This window comes from Poecilia reticulata, chromosome 14, assembly GCF_904066995.2.
Source record: "Poecilia reticulata chromosome 14, P_reticulata-male-v2, whole genome shotgun sequence".
Classification (NCBI taxonomy): Eukaryota; Metazoa; Chordata; class Actinopteri; order Cyprinodontiformes; family Poeciliidae; genus Poecilia; species Poecilia reticulata.
The window spans coordinates 11,413,590-11,433,520 of NC_088843.1; the positions used below are offsets into that span (position 1 = coordinate 11,413,590).

Genomic DNA, 19,931 nt, shown 5'->3' on the forward strand with positions numbered 1-19,931 from the left:
CAAATGATAATTTTGGTGGACCGTCACTGTGATGTCACGTGATATGAAAATAATGGTCTAATATATACAGCTCTTGGGGGGGAGGGGGGGGGAAGTAAGAGATCACTTAAAATGATCAGTTTCTCTGATTTTACTCTTTATAGCTTTATGTTTGAGTAAAAGGAACATTGTTCTTTTACTCTATGAACTACTGACATGTTTTTGAAATTTAAAAATGAAAATGAAAATTTAGCGTTTAAACGAGAAATGGTCAAAATTAAAAAAACTAAAAAAAAGATGCATGGCTTTCAGACCTCAAATAATGCAAAGAAAACAAGTTCATATTCATTTAGAAACAACAGAACTAATGTTTTAACTCAGGAAGAGTTCAGAAATCAACATTTGGTGGAATAACCAGGTTTTCAATGGGGTTCAGTGGACCCTTCATTTTTTTCAGATCTGAAATCTTGCCATAAGGGGGACTAAACCCTTATTTCAATGAAAACCAGAAATTAAGATTTGAATGAAAACATATATTCAGAGAATATCGTCAAATAAGTCGATTTGAGTGGCATGCATATGTATTTAAATCCCTTTACTCTGATATTTTTAAATACAATTCAGTGCAAATAATAGATAAAGACAGCAAAAAATATCATCCTAATCATTGAATACATCTCAAGAGTTCTTCTCAATCTATAACCTGGAAATGGAAAAGCTACGGCACAAGTACAAACCTACCAAGACCTGACAGTCTGTGGTCTGGGCAAGGAGAACCACGATGTGAGAAGTAGCCAGAAGTTCATGGCAACTCACAACTATTAGTTGCTCTAAGCTTCACAAACGCGGACAAGGTTCAAAAACAAACCCACTGTTCAAAGAAAGCCAAAGAAAGTCCTGCTTGCAGTTCACCACAAGTGGGAGGCAGTGCAAAAAAAGTGCTGTGATCAGACAAGACTACAATTAAAAAAGTTTTGGCTTTCACAATAAAACTGCACATGACCCATGAATCCGTCTATATTGACTTATGAAGTAAGATTGAACTTTGTGGTTGTAACATGATAAAATGTCAGACTGGATGTAGATAAGCTTTTCCTGAAACACGAACCAATCAATGAGCTAAATCGACCTCTCAGTTGTCAGTCAGACGTTTCCAGGTTGTCATCACTATTAATGATTTATTTTCAACTGTCTTTGAAATCGATCCCATGTTTTTAAAACACAAAAAAAAATACGGGATCAAAATTATACATACACCTCAACTAATTGACCCTTAGCAAGCTGAACTGCACCAGCCATCAACAAGCCCCAGGCTTACTTCTGGCTGTTTTACTGGTAGGAGATGCTGATGGTTGAAACTCCAACACAACAGGATGTTAAATCATTGTAAATAACGATGACTTCCTGACTGGCCTCACCAAAGCCCCGCCCCAATTTCACTGAAAATGTGTGGAATATAGTCAACAGCTGGATTTCGCCTAATAATTTCTGCCATTTCCTGTTTGAACGATGACGGGATATTTAGCCAGAACACAACGTATGTATGGATGGAGGTAAATGAAAACGTGCACTTTTGAGCAAGTGGACTGCCAGAAGGAGATTACGCATAAAATCTGTGCTTGGACCCCATGTCCCACCTGGTGCAGAGCAGTCACTCATGAATAAAAGGACATCTGTTTACGCCTTCACAGCAGCATGTTTAATATTGTCCAGCATGATACATAAGAATATGATTTATAATGGATTGTCAAACATTTCTATAAGTTCACACCAACTTTCTACTCTTAGAAGTCGTCTTTAGGTGGAGTTTACAGCGTTGGCGTTATCGAGAAACCGTCAAATATCAGGGGTAGCTCAAAAGGCAAACTCATGATCACAGCTTTCTCTGGTTGAACACAAAAAGTTCAATACAAATTATTGCACACATTGAAAGGTAAAATGAGGAACATAAAAAAAAAAACCAGTGGAGGAACTAAAGGCATTTTCTGCTAAAATAATCGCAGCCTTCTTTAGAGGAGAACAAAGTGATGTTAAGATATTCAGAGGCAGAGCAGAAGAACATTTCGACTTTGCTTAGAGTGCAATGAAAAACAAAGTCACCCAAAGAGAACAACTCAATGAAAATTTATCTCTTAAAAGCTGGAGAATTTTGGATTTCTGTAGATCATATTAAGTGGTAAGGATAACAGAAAGTACATATTCATGAAATATGAATATATCAGGAAATGTGAACAAGGAGCACATTTGCATACAATTTTCTACATTCACGTGTCTGGAGACTAAATCTTACTGGAACATTATTAGTCTGTTTATAACGCTGGCGTAGTTTGTTTTCCTGCTGTTGGCTTCTATTCCAGTTTTAAATCTCTTTCAGTGGGCGGAAAACTTTCACTTCCTGTAATTCCTGACAATTTGTGAACACACCAGCTGAATGGTCTGAGTTTCATTATACCTACATTAGAAAAAATCAGGTATGAGCCACCAGAAACTCAAGCATGTTATAAGTAAGAGCAAGCCTTACTTATAACATGTTAGTAAAGACTAATACTAAAAGAAGAGCAGGCTTAGCTTAAGATTAGAGAAAAACAGCATGTCGACAGTGACAGGGATTCTTTCAGATTGAATAGGTTACCATGTAATCTTTCTGATCGCCTGTTTGGTCTCTCTGGTGTTCAAACACAGTAAAGTACCACTAATCTAATCATAAAATCAGTGCATGCCTCTGATGATGCCCTGAGGATCCAAAATGCAAAGTACCCAACTATAAATCCCTGCAACGTCTCTATCTCAGAAACAGCGTGCATGTCAAAGTGTCGGGGGGGGGGGGTGGAGTGGATTTGTTATCAGCAGCCTCACAAGTAGGTGATCTGGTCAAAGTGCACCGTAGTGAACTGTGGTTGGAAGCAGCGCACACTCATCCATTTGAATTACCCTCGGAATAAACTCCAGTAAGGTAAAGTACCGGCTTTTATGCTATAAGCAGAATGCTCATAAAAGGTATTTTACGCTGCCACGCTGGCACCTAGCCAGGGCTCCTCTGTGGTCGGACCGGCCCGACTCGTAAAAGCTTTATTTGTGACCAAATGAATAATCGTGCGCGAGTTTGCCTGTTAGCTCATTCATGAGCGAGTCATTTGACCAGGCTGCTGAATGCCATACCCATTCAGGAGTTTATTTCCTCCCTCAAGGAAGGCTGGGTACACAAGTTGTGCTGCTGTTTACCAAAGAAAAAAAAAAAAGAAAAAGAAAATCATTTTTCAATCATAAAGAGATCTGTTATAGTTTCTATTATCTTGAATTAATTCCTACAAGCATAAATATGGGGTGCCAAGACCCATAAACCGTATTGAATTCATGCCAAGTTTAAAATGCTATTGATTGGTGAAAATTATTGCTCTGACCTTCTAGGTCGCAAGAATGGTGAAAGAAAAAACCCAGCTGAAGGAGTTTTTAGAGGCTGTAAGCGTCCTGCAGTGGGTGCTAAGCTTTCTGTTCTTAGGTAAGGCCCTCTTAATCAATCTCTCTTTTTTTTTAACTCTTTGTTGCATCTAGCAGCAGCAGCAGCACTGTGCTACCGACTCTTTATGAAGACATTCACATAGAATGCCCAACAAGTGGAGCTAACATGGCTGGATTACTGTGCTTCTGCAGGACTGGCTTGCATCATCTTGATGGTGTTTCTTATGTTTACGTCTCTGTGGCCGCTGCCCACTCTTTACTTCATATGGATGGTGAATGACTGGCAAACTCCAGAAAGAGGTAAAACTCATAGACATGGGTTTGTGGGAGTTATAATTTTTTTTTCGTAAACGTCTTCCGTTTTCTCTCCTGTGGTCAAAAATAACTTTTTGCTTGATTATTGTTAATAAAAGCCACCAGGGGTGTGAAAACAGAGTAAGATACAACAACAAAGATTTGAAAACATGGCTGTCCATCTAAACTGACAGACCAGATTTATTTATTTTATTACATTTTCGCCTGTATGCTTACTTTAAATCACTTAAATTACTCTGACACATCTACTGTCATAATGAGGAACTCCTAGACTTCTAATGTCTCGATAACGCTGGTTCTGTCTCCAACAACTTTCCATATGTCCACCAGGGGGCAGAAGAACAGCATTTGTGAGGAAGTGGAAGGTTTGGTTGCAGTTCAGAGAGTATTTTCCAGTTAAGGTGAGTTTAATTCAGCACTGCCACGTTTAATACGTTCAGCATATGATCTAGATAGCTTTTCCCAACCGAATATGTTTGGTTGATGCTTGTCTGCATTCAAAATGTGTAAAATATTTCAAACAGAGTCGAGACTCCAAAGCTTTTTACCTTGTTTCCACGTCTTCTTTCAACGCCTCATGTTGAAATGTTGTAATCCATTTGGGGTTTTCCCTTTGCCTTCGCATCTTACACTTGATTGTTCCCATCACATTTTTATTTAAAATTTCTAGTACATCTGAGTGAGTAAATTACTCTACAAGCACAAAGTGTTCAGTTTTTGAATGAGTTTCAACATGACAGAAAACGGGAATCTCTGACTGATTTCTATATTTCTTTAAAAAAAAGTATAAAATCTCAGAAAATTTTTATTTTCTCTGAATGGATGATGAATTAAATGAAAGTTTGTTTCAAAAATGTTTTCTTTTGGTATTTTTTGAGAAAAATCCCCACAAAATAAAGTATTTAGAGGAAAATACATGTAGATCATAAGGGCCAAAATTGAAAGACTCACTTTTTTTTTACTTGGGAAAAAAAATCCATCCCATATTTTCATAATGCTGGTTTGCACATGTTTAACAAAATGCCAGTTCTTTCAGAGAAGTTCCCTCAAAAATTCCCTTTATGAGATGAGAAATCTGCGCATATTAATTATGATAACAAAGCTCCAGCCTTGCGATTATCTGCTTCTCCATCGCAGCAGATATGACGATACATTTATCAGATAAAAGTCCCTATAATGAGCATTCCTCCCAGTGGCCATTAATCATAATACTTTCATCAACTCTCAGTGTGAAATCTCTCCAGTTGGCTTGAATCATTTCCCCTAATCTCCATTCAGTCAGACATACAACTCAAGTGAGTTTGGTCTTGCGGAGAAACGGCGAAAAAACATTTTAGTTTTTTTTTTTGTTTGTTTGTTTGATTTTCAGCTGGTAAAGACAGCAGACCTGAGTCCAAATAAAAACTACATCCTCGGCAGCCATCCGCACGGCATCATGTGCACCGGAGCCTTCGCCTGCTTCAGCACCGAGAGCTGCGGCTTCGCCGAGACGTTTCCCGGAGTGAAGAGCACACTGGCAATACTGGCAGGCCTGTTCAAGATACCACTCTTCAGAGAATACCTGATGACCGCAGGTATCTACATCTATTACACAGCAACCAGCAGCATGAAGTAATACATGGAGATGGCAGCGTCATGCTGTGGGATTTTTTTTTCTTTCCCAGGATGTAGTTTGATGATTAAATTTTACTCGATCAGGGAACGTTATTCACCTTTCCACCTCCTCTGTCAGCCAGAGTTACAAAGGAGTGCCTTGGATCCAAACATGTTCATGCATAAAGTGGCCCAGTCAAAGTAAATCTGTAGCGACACTTTCAAATCGATCTTCTAATTGTTGATTGAACATCAATAATGCCTGGCACAAAAAAACGTTCTCCAGATTTACACAGCTAAAGAGAATTGCAGCAATCGTTGTAAGGTAGTTTTACAACGTGTTGTCTCATTACAAAAGCACACCACACTATTCAGATTTTCAATTTTCCTTCCCTTCACAATTAAGGGCCAACTTGGTTTTCTGTCACACAAACTTATCAATAAAATTCTTATTTTTAATCTTATGGCACAAAATGTCCAAGAAGCCAAGATACTCTTGCAAGAACCCGGTAGATTTTTGAGTCACTGTGGGGGAAAAAAATATGCTGCTCAACTTTACCTTGAATCGTTCGCTGCCATTAGATGACCTGCTGACGGCCTCGCTTTGTTTGTGCATGAAGGCCTGTGTCCGGTCAGCAAGCCAAGCCTTGGCCACCTCCTCTCCAAAAGTGGGAAAGGAAACGCAGTGGTGATTGTGGTTGGAGGAGCTGCAGAGTCTTTAGCATCTTCTCCTGGAATCAACAGAGTGGTCATGAAGCAGAGGAAAGGGTTTGTGAGGACGGCTCTTGAGCATGGGTGAGAACACACACAGGAAGAAAAAAAACCCCTGTGAAAACACAACTTCTCTAGTGGGAAAAACCATCTGTAATGTGTGCTGACTCTCCACAGAGCAGATCTGGTTCCCGTTTACTCGTTTGGGGAGAACGAACTCTTTCAGCAGGTGATTTTCTCAGACGGCAGCCTGGGCCGCCGGCTGCAGGACTTGTTTAAAAGCGTCATGGGTTTCGCTCCGTGTCTATTTGTCGGCGAGCGCTTTGCTCTGCTGCCCTTCAGGAAACCGGTCACTACTGTCGGTGAGTGTTTCACCCGTCTCCAAAATAACAAGCGCCGATGCCAACACGGTCTGAGCCCTTTTTTGTTCCGTTTCTGTTCAGTTGGAAGTCCGATCCCGGTGCCAAAGTGCGTCACACCCACTGAGGAGCAGGTTGATCACTATCACACGCTCTACATGGAGGCCTTGGTCAAGTTATTTCATGAACACAAAGTCAGCTGTGGACTTTCTGAGAGCCACAAGCTTGAAATCATTTAGACTTTCCGCGCTAAAGCATCTTTATGTTTGCACTGCTTTTCTTAGAGAGGAGCGTGGAGATCAGATCTGGACAGAGACCACGAATACTTCAGAGGATAATTACAAGGAAATGAGAGAAAAGGCGCTTTTAAGAGCAACATAGTGGGATGGTGTAATCAGCCTTATTTTTTTATTTTTTTTTAAGTGTTGATGCACAATTAGAAGATGCACACTTGGAAAGAGAACCGGGTATAATTTATTTAGTATTATGCTCGTGATTACAATATTTTGTTCTTTTTAAACACTGGCCTCTATGTGCAGCCTGCTGTTCTCATGCTGCTGCTCCAATAATCAAACATACACATTAAAACTAGTTTTGGTTTTAACGTGGGGAAATAATTCAGCTTTTATTCATTTCATGTGATGTAAACAGTTGCCTTACATTGCGCATAAATCTACCTCAAAGGCAACGAGGACGGTTCTTGGACTCGGAAATCATAAAAAATCATCTCCTTTTGTATTTGATCTGAATAAATCATAATGCTTTAAATGAATAAAGTGTGAGGATAATATGTGGCCACTGAGATCTACCGAAATGTCGCATAGGGCACGACATTTACAACATGATTTGACATTTGTGCTTCTTAATTTACTCCTGACCTACATAGCTGGAATTAAAAAAAATGTTAAAAATCGCCACAAGGTTCAAATTTTCTTTTAAATTGAGTGGTTTGTGCCTTATTTTTCAATTTTATCATTTGCAGACAAAAACAAATTTAAGCTCAAAAATTGAAAAAGTGATTTTTATTTAATAATTACATTGAATCAAAATGTAAACAGTAGTGGCACCGTGCTGTGTGGAGGCTTCTATGCACCAAAATTCAGGCAATTAAAATTAAAAAAATTATTTTGGGGGGAAAATACAAAAAATTAATTTGTATTTTCGATTAACACAAATACAAAATAATTTGTATTATTCACTTGTTTCACTATGACAAGTGAAAATGTTTCACATGTTGCAGTGAAAAGTTTTTTTCATAACTAAACTGAAGTTTGTACATTTCTGATGCACTTATTTACAAAAGTACAACCATTTTGAACTATTATGAGGACAGAATCTGCATCCCTTCCAGACTCATTAGATGTAATAATTTACTTATAACATGTACAAATGTTGTTCGAACACAATTTTATTGATGATCAGTTTACAGGAGTTTCATAGAGTTACACAATGATCACAAAATGAAATATTTAAGAAAGTAAATACTGTAATTCCTACAAAAAAACAAACAAAAAATAAAAAACAGGCAGAACAGAACACAAGTTAAGAGCTAGGACAAAAACAACAACAACAAAAAAAAAAAACAGTTTAACCTTCTAAAAGAAGTCCATATCATCTGGTGCGTCGAGGTCACGATATTCAATTATATTTCGTGGATCTCCCCGGGACATTCTGCGAAAAAAAATCACATGATCTTAAATCAAAAGTTTGGAAATCCCTCAGTTTTCTGAAAACAAAACACACATCAGCTCTGCCGTGGTCTTACCTGATGTTTCGCGGCTTCCCCAGGTAGCCACCTTGTCCTCCACGGAAGTTGTCATAGTTTCCTCTGCCTCCCCCAAACTGATTAGGAGGGTAAGGGGGAGCGCCTGTCCACAACAAGAAATTTAAAGATTAATCATAATTTTACCCTGACGTTCCCAGTGCCAGAAGACGTAACGACGTACCGCCGTAGCCCATCAGAGGTGGACGAGGCTGACCAAAGCCCATTGGACCCTGAGGGCCTTGAGGAGGAAACGGCAGCGTGGGAGAAAGCAAGCCTGTTCACCAAAAGCAGAACAAAATTAGAACCTCAGCTCATTTTTCATATTTAGACCGAACTGGACCAATGCTCTAACTGTAGCAGGAGAAGTTGTCGGGTATGAATGGTTAACAAGACGTATGCCGACCTTGGCCAGGGACAGGGAGAGGTGGAAGTTTCATCTCTGGCAGAGACGGTCTTTTAGCATCCAGGAGGAAATTGTTGAAAAACACGACCTCCTTTTTAACTTCTTCAATTTTCTCCCCGTGTTTGTTCAGGATGTGCTTCCGTACAAACTCCGGACCCTGAGGCACAGTTTGCAATAAACAGGCGTCGTAAACCGATGCGGTTACACTAATTGGCGTTGTGGGGGGATAAAAAACCCCATCAAATTGCAACATTTAAGCCATTTACTAAATCTTCCAAGCGTTCACCTTGAATTTCTTGCCGCTAAGAGGGCAGAGCCATTTGTCCTTTCCCAGCTCCTGAGTGTTTGCAGATATAAATTTCTCCACCTCGTCGTCGGGATCCTTGCGACCCATCTTCGCTGCCTCTTCCTCAGAGAGGATTTCCTTTAAACTAAATAAAGGCATCAACTTTTCCTCCGTCACTTTTTCCCACTGTTGCACTGTTTAGGGAAATAACCAGACAAAGCAGAAATTTGAGATTAGTTGGAGCAATTTGGATTGTTTTGCGCTGTAAACATTCATTGTGGCTTTTAAAGCTCTTCAGTGAGGAATGTGGCGACATCTAGTGGTTAAACACTGCATCAGTTATAAAAAGTTGTTCCAGAGCATTTATTTCAATTCATTTCTGTTTATTTGGCGCCGATTCACAACAGATGTCGTCTCAAGGCTCTTTTCAAAAGAATCATTTCAGTTCAATCATACATGCATTCCAACTGATCCTATTGGTTTAAAAAGTTCACTGTTCAAGAATCAAAATGTTCAGATATCTTGGTTCGTTTTCAGCCCACTTATATGTATAAATACAAAAATTCACAAACTTCTAATGTTTTAGTTAGCAGGGTTGAAAATTTCAAAGTAAATCTGAATATATGGTATGAGTTTATGAGGTGGGAGTTCATACGTTTCTTATTTCCTCCTGTTCAAGTATTATTGTGGTACAAAAATATGTTCATGTGTGATTTTATACTTCTTTCATGTTTGAAATAAATAAAAAAAGGTAATATTTTGAGGTGTAATCTGTCAGGAACAAATATTTTTGAGAATTGTAGATAATTTTAAAAAGGATGGAAAGTCTGAAAGTATAATTATACCTTACCGTTTTCTTTATGCGTTCAGAACTGGAAAACAGTGAAATTCCATATAGGCAATAATTAATAATCAAAGATGAATCAAAATAAACTTGATAATTTCCACCCCGATGATTAATGTTTTTTGAAGGTTAGAATTTGTTTTGATTATAGTTTCAGTCGTAAATGTTTATTTCCATTTAATTTGTTGTTTTTGTTTTAGTTTGGATATTTATTTATCTTCCAGATCCACTGAAAACGTTTGTTTTTTTTACACAACATTTATCGGTCTTTGGGAGGGAAAACTTGCATCATCAATGTATCATTATCAATATTTTACTTGAAAATGGTCTCAAAACAACAATATTACCGTTTATCACAATAATCACTGGAAGAATTTATCTCTCGGTTTCATTTAGAACGTTTCTCCATGCTGCTGCTCTCACTTGAGCAGCAACACGCAGACACACTGACCTTCTCCGTGCGTTATGCGGTTAGGAGGAACTGGGCCGCGAACATGGATCATCCCACAGCGATTAGGCATTTCATCCTCACTGGGGTATTCGCAGGTGTTGTAGTAATCAACTGAGTGCACAATCCGCAGATATAAGAGCAACCGGTCCAAAACCTGCGGAAAAAAAAAAAAAAAGTAATCCATGTAAAGCTTTAAGTTACTTAACTTTGACCGTTTGAGCTAGGTATGCTCAATAAACATCAGTTTAGATTTTTTATTTTTCCATAAAATGTGTAAAAAGGAAAAAAAAAAAAAAAGCAAACCTTGGCTAGTTTATCATCCTTCTCCACAGTTATCTCAGCAGGGTTTCCCTCCTTAGCGCCCTCATCTGGATCCATCCCACTGCCAGACCCCAGGAGCTCCTCTTCCTCAGCGCTCACCTCCTCAATCAGGTAATCAGTGATATTCTTCAAGATGGGGTTCTGAGCCTGCAACTTCAAGTAAAAAAAACAAACAAAAAAAAACATCCAAATAGCTCATCAGAGGGAAGATCATGCATTAAACTTCGCTCGCGTATGAAAAGAAAATTAGAATCTTTGCGACAGGAACCTCGGTGCTTTGAGCGCCCTGAGTTTTTCTGCTCCACAGATCGCCCTTTTCGTCCAATGCGTGGATGAGCTTGGCAGCCAGCTTGATGTCGTTGCGGAGCACCTGCTTGTGCTGAGTGATGCCGTTCACGTTGCGGACCCTCCGAGCCAGATCCCTGTTCACGCCTGGTGCCAGTTCGCAGTCTCTGAGCTTTTACGAAAGAAGAGTGGAGCAAACTTTAGAGAAGCAGTGAAGGCTTTTTGGGTAAAGGAGTAAAAACAGCCGACACTGACGTACGTATCGCTTGAAAATGATAATAAAAACAACTAATCTGTCATTTTATAAAGTCATTTTGTAACACAAAACGATTTGAATAACTTTAGGCAACACCTACGCGTATATTCTGGAGGTTCCAACAGATTTCCTTGATGTTGACGCTGCGATCAAAGGTCACCCAGCAACGCCGGAAAAACCTGAAAAACAGATTTGATTTAAACATCGAGCATAACCGTGTCCATTTTCTCTCCTCATAAAGTGCCATGCAACAGGAAGTTTTCCCAGATGTGTTATATGAAAGATTAACACAAAGGAGTGAATAATTACAAAGTGAAAACGTGAAACACCTACAGGGGAATTTCAATGTATTTTTTTTCTGCAAAACAGCCTAAAATCAGACTTGATGAAGAGCATCTGTGAATATCTGTTATCAAGTCTCACCACTGATTTGGTCCATTCTATGATATTTGCTTTGACTGGACCATTCTAACTCATAAATTTGCTGTGATGTAAACTATTCCATTGTATCCAGCTGGATGTTAACGGTCGTTTTCCTGCCTCCAGCTCTCTCCTCTCTGGATTTATACCGTAATAAAAAAGAAGGACTCCATTTAGTATTTGACTTCTGTTCATGTAGAGGTATCCAAGTAAATGCACACCACACTTTTCAGATTCTGATTTATCATAAAAAAGATCAAACAAAATGTATTCACCATTTTCCAACCACATTCAAAGTAAGCGCTACTTTGTGTCCAACACTATAAATCCCATCAAAACACAATAAATATTGTGTGTAAAGTAACGAACGTGGAAAAGCTTAAGGTATACAAACAACAAATTAGGAAGGAATAGTTCTTTAATCCAACCTGCGCTCTGGATGAGGGTCAGAAAGGCAAACGCGCAGAAACCCAGGATATCGTCGGCAAAGCTGTGGGGTAAAAATAAAAACAGTTCATACAACGACCAATAATCAGGGCTCAGACAATAAATAACGTCTGTGCTGTTCTGACTTACAGCGATAATCTCAGCCTTGGAGATGGAGGGAGCGATGCTCCTCATGAACAGGGAGAAAGTCTTGTGCAGCGGTCGTGGTCTGGGCGAGTCGTCTTTGGGTTTCTTCTCTTCCTTCTTCTCCTCCTTGGAGGTTTCCTTCGGTTTGTCTTCTGCAGACATCGGAGGAAAGCGTCGGATGATTTCAGGCATTCTGAAACTCAAAGCCGCATGCTGCGATTTCGATTCGTCACCTTCTCCCTCCTCTTCTTCGTCATCCTTGTCTTGCACTTCCTCCTTCTTCTCTGGTTTGTCAGAGCATTCGGAGTTGGAGTCGGAGTCGAAGTCAGACTCGCTCTCGGAGGCGCTCGCTTCGTCGTCGCTGTCTCCGCTACGCTTCCTCTTTCTTCTTGCCTGACAAAAAAAGAAAAAAGAAAGTCAGAGATGTTCGGTCGATTTAGTTGTGTTTAAAATAAATATTTTAAGCAACTGAAGTCAGAACAACCTTTTTAGGTTCAGGCATTTCTTCTCTGACAGATTCCTTCTCTGCCTCCTGCTTTCTATCCTGCCCATCTGCGGCGGCGTCTCGGTCTCCGGTGGCAGAGTCGCCGTCCTCCTGCAGCACAGTTCTCCGTCGTTACCGCGGCTCTACGCGATCACTACCGCTTGCTAACAGAAAACGTCACACACCTTCTCAGTTTTGTTTTTCTCCCCCGAGGGCTTGCGCTCTCTGTCAGCTGTTTTCAGCTCTTCCCTCCTCTGAGTTTCCCCTCCAGCTAAAACAGACGTGGACTTCTCCCTTTCTTCTTCTTCTTCTGGCGGCATGTCCAAAATGCGGAGGTCGTGGTCAGTGCCTCCTTCCATCTTTATCACAGCTGAAGGAGAAAAAACATTTGAGCGTTTCGTCTGAGTAGGGATGCGAGAGCTCATAAACGGCAGTAATGTTGACTTGATGCACGTCACAGTTTTGTACTGTTGGTCTCTGCAGCATGGCAGCAAAATAAATATGATTCAATTCCATAATCGACTGTGTTTCAGTCATTTAAAATGTAAAATAGTACAGTTCACCATGATTTGACGAATATTTATTTAGAAAGAAAGGATGGAAGAATAGAAAGTCAGCAAGGAAGGAAGGAAGGAAGCAAGAAAGAAAGAAAGAACAAAAGAAAGAGAAAGAAGCAAGGAAGGAAATATAACTAAAGCCAAAACTTCCTTCAACATTTTCCATGATCATATGAGATTTTCTTTTGAACTACTAATATAATAAAATATGTAACTGGAGATCATCAAATGCTGATTCAGGTTTCTTTTAACATTTTAGAAAAGAGTTAAAAACGTAAACAAAACTAAAAACATACAAGCAAACTGAACTGTGAACTTCTTGCAATGGTTCCACCCATAAAATAAGAAAGTTTCTGGATAAAAATTCAGTCGGTTTTCCTCTGAAGCCTCACCTGCGTCCAGCACCTTGATGATGGCAGGAGTCTGCTCAATGTCCAGGGAAACGTTCTCAAACCAGCCGTTCTCCATCAGGAACATAAAGACGTTCAGACGGTTGCACAGAGCGCTCTGAGCCTCTGCCTTCAGCCGGCTGGCCTCGTCCGGGTGGTATTTGGATCTGAACCTGCGTTCAGAGTGGGGGGGTCCACCGAAGAGAAGAGGGGGGGAATGACAGGGGACGGGATGAACAGGTTGGCAGAGTTACAGAAAGAAACAGATGTTATAAATCTAAGTCCTCGCTGAAGGGTCAGAAATATTTCAAAAAGCACAGATGAGTTTAAAAGGATCTTTCTTAAGAACAGTTTAATTTCAGACTTTTTGGGGCTTTTTGGTGGAAGAGGTAAAAAGCCAAATTTAGCAACACAAAATCTAAATTGCACATACATTTACACATATTCTGCTCATTTAAGTCCAGACTGGAAATGATTTTTAGAATCGTAAAAGTAGGAAAAAACATGGAATTAACTCACCAAAAATGTTAGGAAAAAAACAACAGATTATGAAAAATCAATCACAGAATCAGAATGTCACATAAAAAGTTTATCATTGAGTGATCCACAGTTACCTTTTGCTCTGCCAGTATAATAACAAATATTTACAGAGGGGGGAGAAGGGGGTCTCTTCTGTCAAAATGCGCTCCACTTCACCCCAGTGGTGTGTCTGTACACACACAAATTCGCTTTTGGGTTTCGATTTGATCCAAATATAAAAAGAAAACGGCGCCGAAAAAAGAAAAAGGAAAAAAAAAAGAAAATCCTCCTTGTGTGGAGGACTGATTGGCTGTCTATCTAAAATCCCTGGTACTGTGTGTCTAAGAGCATCTGCATTGTGCGCAGTGCTTGCCCTCGCTATCTAAGACAGACTCTGGCAGAGGAATCCCGCAGTTTTCTTGTGGGGGAGAGAAAAAAAAATCGTCGTCAACTTGGGAGTAGAAGTGAAGGGAAGAAGAACGGGTTAGGTCAAAACAGAACAATTTTTGCATCATACCTGTGGAGTAAGCATTAACAAATATGACATTAAATAAGAAATTCATAGGACAGAGACAGCTAAAATCCTTAATACATGCTTCATATAGATGAAAATACAAATTTGATGGCAACCCTGGTGAAGATGTGTGAAATCTTAAATGCATTTTATTTTTAGCACAACCTCACACTAAAAAAATGTAGTGGAAGAATAATCCAAAAGCACCTATTTAAAATAAAGCATACTTTGTTTCTTTTTAGACTGGATCAAAATTTCAAGAAACTTCAAATTCTTGATTTGAAGATTATTTATTTCTATGATGTCACATTTCTTTCTCTACTGGATTTATCTGCCCACCATCAACAATGAACGGGATTATAAGCATAACAAACAAAATCTCCAAGCTAACTGCTACAGACTTTTATCATTTTGGTCTCACCAAGACTCCATATCAAACATTAGCCACCATCAACATTCAACCGACTGGGAGTGTTTTTCTGTCCTACCAGCACATTTAGTGGCCCGTGGGCGAATTAGAGACTCAGAAATGGTTTATAAGACACAAAAATCAACAATTTTTCATATTCATCTCAGGCTGCAAATCTAAGTTTTATGAAAACCTATTAATTAATTATTAATGTAGAACTGGATTATCTAAAAACATTCAATTCTTGACATTAGATTTTGTTTTTCAGGGTTACTTGGATTGTTTTTATGCTAATGAATTAAAAGATATAAAATGTTCTCCACGTCTTTTCAAGAAGTGCCATCAAATTCTTCTGATTATAGATTGAATGTGAAGCTACATTTTATTACATTTCACGTCAATGGTCTAAAGCAAGTCTACATTATGATTAGTGAAACTAGACATCAATCGTTAGGTAAACTCAGGTCGTACCACTCCTCATCTTTATGAGCCAAAAAGAAGTCCTGCATCTGCTGCCGACGGAAGTCGATCTTGTACTCGTTGTAGCGTTTGACAGCTTCAGTCTCATCCACTGAGTCGTCCAGGGACAGCAGGAACTCTTTAAAGCTTTTCATTATCGGAGGAGGTGGACCCAAATCCATGTCATGGATGTTCCCGAGTCTATTGGAAGAAAGCAGTTTGGTGGAGTGTTAGCTAGGCCACCAGTCAATGAAGAAACTATTGTTAAAGCTTGTTTTTAGTATAAACCTCAAAATGGCACCTTGCATAAAGCTAATTTTGGAAAGTCAAAGCTACAATTTGACATTCCTCTGACATAAACCCAAATAGTTCAACTACACAGCAATAAACAAAATGAAACTCTTGAGGCATTTCCTGATTTTCTCTTACCTAGCTTGGATGGGGATGCCCTGATGAGGCTGCATCAGGTGCAGATCAGGATGGCCCCAGTGCTGCGGTGGCCCATAGCTTGGCCCTCCTCCACCGCCGTAGCCCAAGTCATATCCCCCACGGTAAGGATCTCCTCCATGATCATCCCTGCGAGTTCACAGTAAGCATCCTAAAGAAATGGCAACAAAGATGTTATGCCAACAACACGTCAATGTTCAGTCTTACCAGTCTCTTCTCATGCGTTTCTGCTGGGGGCTCATGTCGTGTCTGGGCGGGCTAAACCTCTCCCTGCGACCACGGTCATAATCTCTGTATTCACCACGGCTCCGACGCTCCCTGCCCCTGTCCCACTCCCTGGAATATTGAGAAGGAAAAGATGAGAAGGGAGCACTGGTTTTTAAAGGCGTCCAAAAACAAAGCGCTCCTCATAGTATGATGCAGGTCAAAGCTGCTTTGGTAGCAAAACATGAGCATGATGCTATTTTTCATCACTTTCATACCTGTCGTTCCAGTCATCCCTGCGTCGATCCTCTCTTTCTCTAGAGCGATCATAATCACTTCTCTCCCGTCTGAATTTGTCTCTTCTCCTGCGATCGTATTCATCGTCGCTGTCTCCCATCTCGTAGGAAAGGAGTACAAATTAACCCCTCAGCATAAACAGCGGCGGGAATGAATGACATTTCGGACAATGAGCTCTAACGTCAGAAGCGCGCACAAGCTTATCCAGCTCAATAATTTATTAACTGGGGCCTGAAATTACAAAAGAGATTTGCGAAGCAAACACTAAAACTCGTGCTCCTCTTTAAAACTCGTGCTGATCTCGCGTCTAACTGGTGCAAAGGAAGCTGGTTACACAAAGCCGACAGCTAAAGCCAAACTGGCGCAAAGTTCTCTTTGAATGAATACAAGCGTATACATTGAAAAACACATAAACAATTCTAGATAATAATGTGACATAGAATAACCGAAAATGTAGCAAATATCCTAAAAATAAAAAGCTAGATAAAAAGTAATTTCTTGAGGCTAAGGCTATCCAGGCTACTTTAGCTTAAAATGCTAACATGCTACATGCTCAAACTTAGCTATAAAAATACAACCTTAGCTCGATTTTCAATCGAATAAACCGAAAGCTTGCTGTCTAACCATCATTACGAAATTCGTGAAAATAATCAAATACACCAAACATAATAATATACTGCAATGCATTTGTTTGAATGATATTCACCTCTTTTTCCTGCTCGGTCTCGCCGTCTTGTGCAACAGGAACTCGCTTTCGACGATACCAGTAAAAATATCGCCATCTAGTGTTTTGGAGTGCTACTGTTTTTTCTTTCTCTTTTTTTTTCTACTTATCTTACTTTCATTCAGTCCGTTAACAATTTTACCACCCCGCCCAAATCAATCTGTACAGATTTTTTATACATGTCAAAAATTATGTTTCTATTTATTGTAGACAAAATGATAAAGCTTAGCTGACACATTTCAGTTTTTAGTAATTAAATAGGTAAAAACTGAAGTTCAAATGTCTAAAGTTAATTTTGTTTGCATAATTCACAAGCTTCAATATGCGCAAGATCATGTAATTCATAATACAACTTTAAAGACTGTACAGACACATCTCCAAAAGTTTTAATATCATGAAAAAGTTCAGTATTTTTTGTCACATATTTCGGAAAGTGAAATTTGTATGTTACAGATAGGGATATTTCAAGTCTTCATTTCTTTTAATTTTTTTTATTATCAATAATTTGAGTATTCAGTGTCCATAAGACATCATCATCAAAATTACAAGACATACAAGCTTGAAATATTTCACTCTATGTGTGATAAAACTGAAATTATATTTTTTAAAAATCACAATATAAAATTTATTTTAGATTTTTTTTAGATTTATTTTTAGATTTTGATGATGATGCTTTTCCATTGTTCATCTTAACATTGTTGACAAATATGCCTTTAAAAAAAAAAATCTTTTATGGTATGACATTTGTGTAAATTAAATGTTTTGCTTCACTAAGAATGGTGGACTTAAATGAAAATGTTCTTGAAAAGTTTAGCTTCCTGTTGTCTTATCTGAGTAATTAATAACATCCACAATTACGCATCCCATCCTTTTCTCTTTTTTTGCAGAAACTTAAAAGAGACAAATGCTTTTGGCAGGGAAGTAGATAAACAAATAAATAATCTTTAGTTCTCATAATGAATCTCTTAAAAATATAAGTAACTATGAAAGTTTTTAATTTATTATTATTTGTCAGAGTTTCTGGTAACATCTATGTGGCAATCAAGGATTTTCTCTTGCCCTGGGTATAAATATGACATTACACAGCCATTCATCGCTGGACAAAGGCCCAGGTTTAACACTCAGGTGACCAGTGGTAAGGAAAAGCGCACTATTAGAGAACCGTAGTAAGAAGTGGCATTTTAGAGTTAGGTTTCTGTCAACCCACAAAAAAGATAAACTAACAAAGTTTGCAAAAATTTACAGGGATTTTACCTGGAACCACATACTGTAATCTGGTCAAGTGAGGCTAAACTTGAGACTTTTGGCAATAAATATTAAGCAAATTTGCTATGAAATAAATTATTAAAATGGAGCAAACCACCCAGATACATAATCTATCTTAATTAACAATGTGAGATTGTGCTACTGGATAGAAAGGTGAAGGTATTTTACGGCATTTTAATCAATGGTGCCAATAAATATGGCTGACACTGTAACACATCATATCTTTACTGACCCTTTGTAGTCAACCATCAATTTATTTTCAAATGAGGGTCAAAAAAGCCAGAAGGAATATAATTTTTTTTTAAAGCAACAGTTTAATGGGTAATCATTTCTAACCACATCACGTTCATTATACATTAAATAGCTTAATATCCTGTTTCTTTGTCCTTCCTCGGAACCTCAGCTGCTGCCTCATGTGGTCCTGCAAAGTGCGTGGCCACACTCGGGTCGCCTGTGCATCATCGTCCAGGAAGAATTCAAGTTTCCTGTCTGGGAATTCCTGCCCATCTTTCGAGCCAAATGTGAAGTCGTCTCCGACTGCCAGGCTGACGTCCCAGGGAGTGGAGCTCATTTGCTTAGGGTCAGCACTATCCAAATAACCCTGTAAAAATGCAGCACATCAGCGGTGAACTGCAGCAGTAGTTCAGATCTTGTCATTTATCTTTTTGTGATGGAAATTATGTTTTTAACTGAGTCGCACATTTGAAGAAATGTCAAAATAATAAGCAGGGAAAACTGTAATTTATGCAAAATCAAGGCCAGATTGAGATGTTCACTTTATAATACAAATTGTAATTAGAGCAAGCGGTGTGGAAGAACACAAACACTAAAACCAAATTAATAATTAAAAAAAATCGTGTTATTTACCTTGTTATGTTGTAGAGAAATTGCTCTTGAATCCCGTGGCAGAAATGACATTACAGTAAAGAGCAGACAGAAAAATCTCATCGAGGAGGTCGAATATGAAGACATTGCATCTGGTGTTGGCAGGAGAAAATTCTAAAACACAATGGTGAGATGTCCTCTCAAAGCGTTACTTTATAGGCTTTTATGGTTTAGTAGCATGACGACACAGTCCACTGTGCTGCTGTGCTTTTGTTTCTAAGTTCACATGGAACAAAACTCAGAAAAACCAACCCTGGGGTCATGAAGCTAGAATGCTATACTTAGCTGCTTGATATGAGAAGTATTACGAGTATTAACACATTCATTCAGATTTACTATGAATTATCTTTTCTTCAACACAACAGGAGGTCATTAAAGGTGCAGGAAATGCTAAAATGAAAAAGGATTAAAATGAGTCGGTTCTTGAGTGCAAAAAGTCTTGATGAATTACAATTTCTGTAAAACAAGAAACTTTGTATAGCTCTTTAAAGCAAAAATATAAGTCAGCCTTAATACCAAAATATAGCTGAGATAACATTCACAAAATGAAATTGTTTTGCAAAAGCATTGAACCTTTTCACATTTTGTCACGCTACAACCATGAACTTCAATGTATTTTGCTGAGATTTAAAGGCGAACACAAAGTGGTGAGCTTTCCATTAGTAAAGATTCAATTAGTAATATTTACAAATGGAAATCTAAAAAGCGACTGAAATCCATCTTGTTTTTCTTTGAAAAATAGTTCAAGCTAATTCAG

General features: G+C 38.8%; 3 protein-coding genes across 5 annotated transcripts in view; 1 reads left to right on the forward strand and 2 right to left on the reverse strand.

The window, feature by feature from the left end:
* The window catches only part of nyap1 (neuronal tyrosine phosphorylated phosphoinositide-3-kinase adaptor 1), a 46,226-nt gene extending 40,167 nt beyond the window's left edge, over positions 1-6,059 (reverse strand). The window contains exon 1 of the mRNA XM_017308634.2: positions 5,906-6,059. Coding sequence (XP_017164123.2) covers positions 5,906-5,925 — 20 coding nt within the window. The 5' untranslated portion in view covers positions 5,926-6,059. The remainder of the gene's footprint in view (positions 1-5,905) is intronic.
* On the forward strand, positions 96-7,518 carry mogat3b (monoacylglycerol O-acyltransferase 3b). Of its 2 annotated transcripts, XM_008427638.3 has the most exons (8): positions 96-2,932; positions 3,388-3,478; positions 3,631-3,738; positions 4,084-4,154; positions 5,123-5,327; positions 5,967-6,141; positions 6,235-6,419; positions 6,501-7,518. In XM_008427638.3, the coding sequence occupies exons 2-8, from the start codon at positions 3,397-3,399 to the stop codon at positions 6,653-6,655; spliced, it is 981 nt and encodes a 326-aa protein (XP_008425860.1). In that variant the 5' UTR covers positions 96-2,932; positions 3,388-3,396; the 3' UTR covers positions 6,656-7,518. The 2 variants fall into 2 exon arrangements, with proteins under 2 accessions (XP_008425860.1, XP_081471814.1); XM_081615688.1 differs by having other exon boundaries at positions 96-3,478.
* Positions 7,519-7,806: 288 nt separating this feature from the next.
* srrt (serrate RNA effector molecule homolog (Arabidopsis)) lies at positions 7,807-17,136 on the reverse strand. Of its 2 annotated transcripts, none has more exons than XM_008427631.3 (20): positions 17,006-17,136; positions 16,281-16,399; positions 16,006-16,134; positions 15,781-15,927; positions 15,364-15,552; positions 13,454-13,623; positions 12,690-12,874; positions 12,505-12,615; positions 12,254-12,413; positions 12,024-12,172; positions 11,876-11,937; positions 11,128-11,206; positions 10,755-10,943; positions 10,469-10,639; positions 10,166-10,319; positions 8,871-9,064; positions 8,585-8,741; positions 8,363-8,455; positions 8,182-8,284; positions 7,807-8,087 (listed from the first exon to the last, which is right to left on the reverse strand). In XM_008427631.3, the coding sequence occupies exons 2-20, from the start codon at positions 16,397-16,399 to the stop codon at positions 8,012-8,014; spliced, it is 2,637 nt and encodes an 878-aa protein (XP_008425853.1). In that variant the 5' UTR covers positions 17,006-17,136; the 3' UTR covers positions 7,807-8,011. The 2 variants fall into 2 exon arrangements, with proteins under 2 accessions (XP_008425853.1, XP_017164177.1); XM_017308688.2 differs by having other exon boundaries at positions 7,807-8,109.
* Between the last annotated feature and the right edge of the window lie 2,795 nt (positions 17,137-19,931).